Source organism: Poromitra crassiceps, assembly GCF_964638095.1.
Source record: "Poromitra crassiceps genome assembly, chromosome: 2".
In the NCBI taxonomy this organism is placed as follows: domain Eukaryota; kingdom Metazoa; phylum Chordata; class Actinopteri; order Beryciformes; family Melamphaidae; genus Poromitra; species Poromitra crassiceps.
In genome coordinates this window covers 11621376-11631375 of record NC_139624.1, presented here as the reverse complement: position 1 = coordinate 11631375, position 10000 = coordinate 11621376, and the positions used below count along the sequence as shown (strand labels likewise).

At 47.9% G+C, this 10000-nt stretch overlaps 1 protein-coding gene across 1 annotated transcript in view; it reads left to right on the top strand.

Moving 5' to 3' along the window:
- Positions 1 to 10000, top strand: part of LOC310798312 (sodium channel protein type 5 subunit alpha-like) — a gene marked incomplete at both ends in the record, with an annotated part of 197485 nt that overhangs the window by 61197 nt on the left and 126288 nt on the right. Inside the window, 2 exons of the mRNA XM_083660822.1 lie at positions 3537 to 3698; positions 6397 to 6591. Of these exons, the coding sequence (XP_083516948.1) occupies positions 3537 to 3698; positions 6397 to 6591 (357 nt within the window). The remainder of the gene's footprint in view (positions 1 to 3536; positions 3699 to 6396; positions 6592 to 10000) is intronic.

The following is a 10000-nucleotide window of genomic DNA, read 5'->3' as shown; positions in this document are numbered from 1 at the left end:
GGCCTCTTGGCCAGCCTGGGGCTGAGAGAGCTGTTAGCCCAGGGCTAAGAAAGCTTTCACACTCACACTTTCACACTCACACAATCCTGGCCCACTCTCAAGTGGGCTAACCCCGACTTCAGCCTGGGGCTAGCTAACCCTGCTCTGGAGCAGGCTAACCCTGACTTCAGCCTGGGGCTAGCTGACCCTGCTCTGGAGCAGGCTAACCCTGACTTCAGCCTGGGGCTAGCTAACCCTGCTCTGGAGCAGGCTAACCCTGACTTCAGCCTGGGGCTAGCTGGCCCTGCTTTGGAGCAGGCTAACCCTGACTTCAGCCTGGGGCTAGCTAAACCTCCTCTGGATCAGGCTAACCCTGACTTCAGGCTGGGGCTAGCTAACCCTGCTCTGGAGCAGGCTAACCCTGACTTCAGCCTGGGGCTAGCTAACCCTGCTCTGGAGCAGGCTAACCCTGACTTCAGCCTGGGGCTAGCTGGCCCTGCTCTGGAGCAGGTTAACCCCAACTTCAGCCTGGGGCTAGCTAACCCTGCTCTGGAGCAGGTTAACCCTGACTTCAGCCTGGGGCTAGCTAACCCTGCTCTGGAGCAGGTTAACCCTGACTTCAGCCTGGGGCTAGCTAACCCTGCTCTGGAGCAGGTTAACCCTGACTTCAGCCTGGGGCTAGCTAACCCTGCTCTGGAGCAGGTTAACCCTGACTTCAGCCTGGGGCTAGCTGGCCCTGCTCTGGAGCAGGTTAACCCTGACTTCAGCCTGGGGCTAGCTAACCCTGCTCTGGAGCAGGTTAACCCTGACCTTTTGGGCTTAACCGAGACTTTTCATCTAAACACGGGGCTAAAAGTTGCCGGTGTGAAACAGGGTCAGAGACGGGGCCAGTAGCTGTATCTGGCAGCACCGGGAATGGCCCTGCGGGTTCTACTAACCCTGGGCTAGTAGAACTGCAGTGTGAATCATATAGCCCTGGGTTTAGGTTAACCTGGGTTAACAAATGTGCGTGTGAAAAGGGGGGAAGCTAGCCCAGGGCTATCTTAGCCCTATTCTTAGCCCAGGGCTAAGATAGCCCCGGGTTAAGCGCATGCAGTGTGAAACGCCCTCTAGAGGGCTAAAATCCAATGGCAAAAGGCGAAGCAATGCTGGAGTGCTTCCTGTTCACAATGCACGGGTTAAGAGTGCTTCCTGTTCACAATGCACGGGTTAAGAGTGCTTCCTGTTCACAATGCACGGGTTAAGAGTGCTTCCTGTTCACAATGCACGGGTTAAGAGTGCTTCCTGTTCACAATGCATGGGTTAAGAGTGCTTCCTGTTCACAATGCACGGGTTAAGAGTGCTTCCTGTTCACAATGCACGGGTTAAGAGTGCTTCCTGTTCACAATGCACGGGTTAACACATTGAGTGCCAAGGACGTCTCTGGACGTCCTAAAAAAATGTAACGAGGAGTGCCAAGGACGTCTGTGGACGTCCTAAAATCATAATTCATATTATTCCATAATTCTGCTGTTTAAGGTCGTACCTAGCCAGTGAGCATGAATCCCTTCAAGGGATCACACGGCGCCACCTTAAACATCGTCACGGGAGCTGCGCCACCCACCTCAGATCCTTTACTTTTTGCAGGAGACAGCAGGGAAAGACGTGATCAAAGTGGAAACCGATGCATGCTTCAGCCAGAGCCGTATAGATTGCTCTGTCTGCAGCGGAGCGGACAGTTGGCTCGGCTGCATCCGTGCCCACAACTGAGCTCTTCTGGTTGTATCTATCTTCTATCTATCTGTTTCTCCACACAATTCCCTGCCAGAAAGCCAGCACCCGAAGCCGAACGGCCAAGCCCTTTTCGTTCAGTCGCGTTTGGCACTTCCTTGTTGCGCTAGGATCCGCCCGGGGCAAAAACGGAGTCAGACTCTGTGCGTGTGGGGAGGAGCCCGCAGCTCAGAGGTGGGGGTGGGGGGGGGGGGGAAGAGGGGGGTGGGGGGAGCAGGCTGCACAGAAACCACACCACGCCACCACATCAGAAAACACCAGCCAGAGTCAGTGAATGTGCTCGAAATTAGAGTGCAAAAAGTATTCATAAAAGTCACTATATCTTGAAAAGTAAAAAAACCCGGCAGAAAACCCTTGAAAGTGCACTTCTTACAGAGGCTGTCATTTCATAATGGAACTGTCTAGAAACAAAATTTCTTCTTTGGAAGAAGCAGGAGTGTTCAATGTTTCATTAGAGTCCAGCCGTCTCAATATAGCCCTAATAGAAAAAATTCTATAGCTGTTTTCAACTGAATGGAAGTGAATCTGGCACAGGCTCCAGACAATTTTACTGAAGCGCTGTGGCACTCAATGTGTTAAGAGTGCTTCCTGTTCACAATGCATGGGTTAAGAGTGCTTCCTGTTCACAATGCATGGGTTAAGAGTGCTTCCTGTTCACAATGCATGGGTTAAGAGTGCTTCCTGTTCACAATGCATGGGTTAAGAGTGCTTCCTGTTCACAATGCACGGGTTAAGAGTGCTTCCTGTTCACAATGCATGGGTTAAGAGTGCTTCCTGTTCACAATGCATGGGTTAAGAGTGCTTCCTGTTCACAATGCACGGGTTAAGAGTGCTTCCTGTTCACAATGCACGGGTTAAGAGTGCTTCCTGTTCACAATGCATGGGTTAAGAGTGCTTCCTGTTCACAATGCATGGGTTAAGAGTGCTTCCTGTTCACAATGCATGGGTTAAGAGGGCTTCCTGTTCACAATGCATGGGTTAAGAGTGCTTCCTGTTCACAATGCATGGGTTAAGAGTGCTTCCTGTTCACAATGCATGGGTTAAGAGGGCTTCCTGTTCACAATGCATGGGTTAAGAGTGCTTCCTGTTCACAATGCATGGGTTAAGAGTGCTTCCTGTTCACAATGCATGGGTTAAGAGGGCTTCCTGTTCACAATGCATGGGTTAAGAGTGCTTCCTGTTCACAATGCATGGGTTAAGAGTGCTTCCTGTTCACAATGCATGGGTTAAGAGTGCTTCCTGTTCACAATGCATGGGTTAAGAGTGCTTCCTGTTCACAATGCATGGGTTAAGAGTGCTTCCTGTTCACAATGCACGGGTTAAGCAAACCGCAGCGCAGACTTGAAACAAACTGTACTTGAGAACCGTTTGTTTCTCAGGGGTCTCAGTTTTCTCTGTATCTGTCTCTCTCCCTGTATCTGTCTCTCTCCCTCTCCCTGTATCTCTCTCTCTCTCTCTCTCCCTGTATCTCTCTCTCTCTCTCTCCCTGTATCTCTCTCTCTCTCTCTCCCTGTATCTGTCTCTCTCTCTCTCTCTCTCTCCCTGTATCTGTCTCTCTCTCTCTCTCTCTCCCTCTCTCTCTCCCTGTATCTGTCTCTCTCTCTCTCTCCCTCTCTCTCTCCCTGTATCTGTCTCTCTCTCTCCCTGTATCTGTCTCTCTCTCTCTCCCTCTCTCTCTCCCTGTATCTGTCTCTCTCTCTCCCTCTCTCTCTCCCTGTATCTGTCTCTCTCTCTCTCTCTCTCTATCCCTGTATCTCTCTCCCTCTCTCTCTCCTTGTCTCTCTCAGCTGCGTGTGTTTAAGCTGGCTCGCTCCTGGCCGACCCTCAACACTCTGATAAAGATCATCGGAAACTCAATGGGCGCTCTGGGGAACCTGACTCTCGTCCTGGCCATCATCGTCTTCATCTTCGCCGTCGTGGGCATGCAGCTGTTCGGAAAGAACTACCAGGTATGACCTCTGACCCCCCACAGCGGGTACCAGGCCTTTATTGGAACCAGGCTTGTATTAGAGAGATATTTCTAATATTTGCACATATTTTAGTAGCAAGCCTCCTTCTTTTCTGTTCTGCTTCTGTTGAGGTTCGTTAGGGAGCCGTTTTCTTTTTATTCCTGCAATGCGTTATGATCAGGGATGCACGATATGGATTTTTAGAGCCGATACGATAACCGATAAATATATTCTTCTTGGCCGATAACCGATACGATATAACCGATAATTATTATAATAAAAATAGATATAATTTTTTTTGTTTTTGTTTTTAACCTGTATTTTATGCACACCTGGGGTTAAAAAAGGGTTAGGGTAGATGTATGGATGTAGTGAGCATAGCTCTGACCTAACCAAATCTAACTAACATCACTGTGAACGCAAAACAAAGAAAACTTCTGATATAATATGATTGTTTTAATAAAGTGTATCACTCAATTATAGTCAATACAAAAATAAAGGCTTTTATAGAACGGAAAGCCAAGCTGCTTAGTCTGCAGATAAAACACAATGACAAAAAGGCATAGTAATTTAGACTCTTATTGTCATACTCATCTGTTCAAATTTTGCATTGGTTCCAGTTCTCAGTGAATTGTACTGTAGCCTGGGCCCAATGAATGGGGCAGGCACTATAAACCATCTGTGTCGTTTCCCTCTTTACTGAAAAATGCTGCCACCAGATTGAATAAAAGGCACTATGTAATGTTGACTGACTGATGCTTTTTATGTAGCCTAATGTGCGCTACTGCTCCTTTGTTTTCATTATTGGCTCTATCCCGCAGCTAACGCTAACTAGCGCGGTTAGCTTAACGTTAGCGAGTGGTTTTTTGGAGTTAAATACACAATCCCTGGATGTTTCATTTCGGGTAAAGGGGTTTCCATTAGTTTCTATACGTTTACGCAAGCTCTGTGTATTAAGTGCTTTTGTGGGGCTGTTTGATCACAAGCCACAGACTGTAAATGTCACAGTTTGCCAAGCGGACGAGCCTGCAGGGTAGGCCCGCTACGACTGAGCTAATGCTAACAAAACTCGCTAACACAAACAACAAACATATCCGCTGCATCATCGCCAGCTTTGGTTTAACGTAATGCCAGCTTAGAGGTTTCCCCTCCTCTCGGAACCTGTGTGGGACATGGATTGCAAATTACAGTAGCTTTCTGATCATTGTGAAACTTAAAAACAGCAACACACTGCACACTGGCAGCAGCCATGTTTGCGTCGCAGCTGTGATGTCACGAATGTGCGACAACAAAAAGCTCCGCTTCCGAGGCAAAAAATAAACAGGATTATTATCGGATAATTTATCGGAAAAAGGCCATTATCGGAATAATAAATAATAACGCAAAATGGCCATATCGGCCGATAATTTATCGGTCCGATAATTATCGTGCATCCCTAGTTATGATCATGATGGTAATGAAGACTTGCACACCGCAGGCCATGAAGTAAGGGATCATCAACTTAGGTGTGCGTTAAACAACTTTAATGCACGATGTGGCAGAGAAGAACCACACAACGTGAAGCAGAGGGTGGTCCAGTGGTCTGGTGGTCTGGTGGTCGTGGCTCATAGTAAACTTTCTTCTAGGCTTATAAACTTGTGACAACACCGGTGGTACCGGAGCTCCTCATCTGTCCTGATGGTCCGGATTTTCATCCAACTGCTCTCAGTCCGAGGCAGCTGTCAAAGTAGTGTTAGACACATCAGAGTGTGGATATAATTGTTTGTTAATTTATTCAGGTGGGCTCAGCGTAACGTTAGCGGACTTCTCCCTGCTCTCTGAGCTCGTCAAGTAGAGCTGTGTATCTGTCACTGCTGCTACTTCATAACGTTATAAACAAGTTGAATTCACTTGAACAATTGTAACATTATTCACACTGGGTTGAAATGAGGAAAGAATGTGTCCCTTAGTATCTTCTTGACTTCTTTTGCTACTTTTCTTGATGTTTGCAACACAAACTTTGCCTGCTGCTGGGCATTTGAAAGCAAGGTGCGTTTGTTTGTCTGCCCGGCGTGTGCCGGTGTGACTTCTCCATGTTCAAAACTGTTTTGGCCCGAAGGACCCCGCCCAGCCATACTAGAGGCTGTCTCATGAAGCTACACCTCACGCTGTGCATATGGAGAGAGAAAGAGAGAGGGGAGGACAGGAGATGGGGAAGAACAAAACAACAACGAAACATTTGGACGTTGATTACCATGGCGACGATTGAAGCTTCTAAGCACCATGTTTTTTTTTTGGGGAGGCGGGGTGGGGGGTTAGCCCTACAGTAGTTAGCTGTGCTGTTTGATTAAACAGCTGTGCAGGTTGGGTAGGTTGAGATGAATTTAGAAAATGTGATTAGACTTGAGCCGGACTATGTGTGTGTTAAACGATCTGAACGCACACCTGTCAGCCAATCAGAAAAGAGTATTCACCCAGACAACGGCTTTTAATTGACGAGCGCCCAATATTAGATGAAATAGTTACGTAAGGATATGTAATTGTATTTGTTTAATACAATTTATTCCTTCCTCCCTCCCTCCCTCCCTCCCTCCCTCCTTCATTCTTCTTCTGTTTCCTCCTCTTTTCCTTGATCCTTTCCTTCCTTTATTCTGTCTCCTTCCTGCTCTCCTTTCCTTCCTTGCCTTTGATACCATGCGCCCCACGCTGCCCCCCTCAGGACTGTGTGTGTAAGATCTCTAAGGACTGCGTGCTCCCCCGCTGGCACATGAAGGACTTCTTCCACTCCTTCCTGATCGTGTTCCGCGTGCTGTGTGGGGAGTGGATCGAGACCATGTGGGACTGCATGGAGGTGGCCGGACAGCCACTCTGCCTCCTGGTCTTCATGCTGGTCATGGTCATCGGGAACCTGGTGGTGAGTGACCTTTGCCCTCTGACCCGTAGCAGCTGTCACACTTTACAAGCCTTTTTGGTCCTCCAGTGATTCAGTGATTCGCTGGGACTAAAAGCATACCAGGAAGTGGACATTGTGTTCATGCTGGTTCTGAACATTGTAAACCTGGTGGTGAGTGACAGCGGCCTCGCCTGCTCTATTGGCACCAGGAAGGATTACATCACTGATAACATCATCACTGACATCACTGATGACATCACATCATTAGGTAATCAGGGCAATCACCTAATTAAAAAGTCCGGCTCCGTCAGGTCACCCGCACGGGTGCTCTTTACGCCCCCTGAAAGTTTCAGCCCTATCGGACGTAAAAGCGGCACTTCTGTGGCCAGACAAAATTCCACGCACACGCACACGCACACGCACACGGACGGACACACACGCACGCACGCGCACGCATGCACGAACGCACGCACGCACACACACACACACACACACACACACACACACACACACGCACGCACGCACGCACGCACACACACACACACGGACACACACACGGACACACACACACACACACACACACACACACACACACACACACACACACACACACACGGACACTTCTCAAATGATAATAAAATAAGAGAGATTATAGGATTACTTCGCTAATCCCCCCATGTTGTCCTGGTCATTGCTCCGCCTCCGCCGATCTGGGGAGTTGTAGACTAGCACCATGCTTCCTCCAATACATGTTCAGTCACCAGCCGCTCCTTTTCACCCGACAGCGAGGAGTTTCACCGGCAGGACGACGCACTTAGGAGGATACCGCTATTCCCCCAAGCTCCCCTCCCTGCCCCCCCCCCCCTTCTCTCCTGTCTCTTGTTGTATATAGGTACAGCTCTGTGTGTGTGTGTGTGTGTGTGTGTGTGTGTGTGTGTGAGAGAGAGTGTGTGTGTGAGAGAGTGTGTGCGTGTGAGTGTGTCTGTCTGTGTGTGTGTGTGTGTGTGTGTGTGTGCGCGCGTATGTGTGTGTGTGCACGTCAGTGCATGTGTGTGTGTGGGCGTGTGTAAGCTTAAAGAGTGGCTTCCCCCCCACCTTGACTCAGTAACGAGGAGAGAGTGTCCTACTGTGTTGAGAACACGCCTGTAACTCTCTCTTTCCCTCTCTCTCTCTCTCACACACACACACACACACACACACACACGCATGCACACACACTAGGGTTGTCACAATACTAGAATTTCAACTTCGATAACGATACTTGATACCATTTTCGATACCACGGCAAAAAAATTACAACTAATTAGGCCGTGTGTCCATCTAGCTTATTTTCCTACAGTAAGCCCCACCATCTTTTCTCAGTTGTTTCCAATGAGGAGAGAGCGTATGCAGGCGCATACGGACGTCTAGAGAAAGTGCGCTGCGCCCAGCGTCTATTTTCAGAGCGCGCCGGCTCCCAGCTGAAAATATTTGAACTCTTCAGAAAGGCGCTGGTGTCGGGTGCTCCTCTTCTAGCAACTAATCATATGGAGAAACTATCGCAACAGAGACAGAAAGGCTCAATTGTGGGAGCAGATTGGCGAGACACTTATATTATTTTCTCTGGTGAGTGCTTTATCACAGAACGTGTGTTGCTAGCTTGTTAGCTGTTAGCTATCAAACTAGCTTCCTAACGTTGTCAGAAAAAGAAGCTATATGGACACACGGCCTTAAGAGGCATTTCTTTTTTATTCTTAAATATATATAAAAATAAAATATATTTTATGAATTTGTGCAAAATAAACCTTACTGTAAAAGACAACAATATATATTTTAATTGTCTTAAATAGTGTGTGTGTGTGTGTGTGGGGGGGTCCATCTTCCATGTTTCATGTACAATTTCCCCTCAAGCTGCCTCCTGTATGCTCTGAGTGCAGCCCAACACCATACATGACCCAGGACTCAGCCCAACACCATACATGACCCAGTACTCAGCCCAGCACCATACATGACCCAGTACTCAGCCCAACACCATACATGACCCAGTACTCAGCCCAACACCATACATGACCCAGTACTCAGTTATAAATTGCAGGGTAAAGTGGCCCTTATGTGGCTGTACCGCTGAGGCTCTGCTGCTCCATAAAAGTCCCATACCTGGGATTCAGTTGCTGAATGAGGTGGAACCCATGTTTATCCACGGTGTAAACGGGGATCTGATCCATGCATAAATGCTCTGCTAACTACATCCCCGTTTCTTTTCTTTGCTTTGTGTGACTTGCATCTTTTCATTGCTGTTCAAACTCTGTTGGTAGTCGTAGTCCAAACAAGTTCATTTCGTCTAACTCGTCTGTTGATACCGTAGGCTGAGTTTTTTGGTCTAGTTGTTGCAGGTCAACTTTCCTCAGCTTCAATCTGGGACTATAAGAGAAATGTCACACAATAGGCTATCGGACGCAAATAATTGTGTATCTTGTTAAATTAACAGTCGATTACTTGGGCATGCCTAACGTTAGCTGTTAGCTCGTTTGGAATAGCTTAGTTAGCTTAACACATTGAGTGCCACAGCGCTTCAGTAAAATTGTCTGGAGCCTGTGCCAGATTCACTTCCATTCAGTTGAAAACAGCTATAGAATTTTTTCTATTATGGCTATATTAACGGGCCTGGACTTTAATGAAACATTGAACACTCCTGCTTCTTCCAAAGAAGAAATTTTGTTTCTAGACAGTTCCATTATGAAATTACAGCCTCTCAAAAAAGTGCACTTTCAAGGGTTTTCTGTCGTTTTTTTTTACTTTCCAAGATATAGGCCCTTTTATGAATACCTTTTGCACTCTAATTTCGAGCACATTCACTGACTCTGGCTGGTGTTTTCTGATGTGGTGGCGTGTGGTGTGGTTTCTGTGCAGCCTGTGTGTCACACACCCCTCTCCCCCCCCCCCCCCCCCTCCCCCCTCTCCCCTCTCCACCTCTGAGCTGCGGGCTCCTCCCACACGCACAGAGTTTGTTTTCTCGTTTTTGCCCCGGACAGATCCCAGCGCGCATCATTTCCTTGATGGGCAAACGCGACTGAACGAAAAGGCATGGCCGTTCGGCTTCGGATGCTGGCTTTCTAGGAAATCGTGTGGAGATAGATAGAAGCATAAGAGCTCAGTTGTGAGCGCGGATGCAGCCGAGCCCACTCTCCGCTGTAGGCAGAGCAATATATACGGCGCTGGCAGAAAGCATGCATCGGTTTCCACTTTCTCCGCTGTCTCCTGTACAAAGTAAAGGATCTGAGGTGGGTGGAGCAGCTCCTGTGACGATGTTTAAGGTGGCGCCGTGTGATCCCTTGAAGGGATTCATGCTCACTGGCTAGGTACGACCTTAAACAGCAGAATTATGGAATAATATGAATTATGATTTTAGGACGTCCACAGACGTCCTTGGCACTCCTCGTTACTTTTTTTT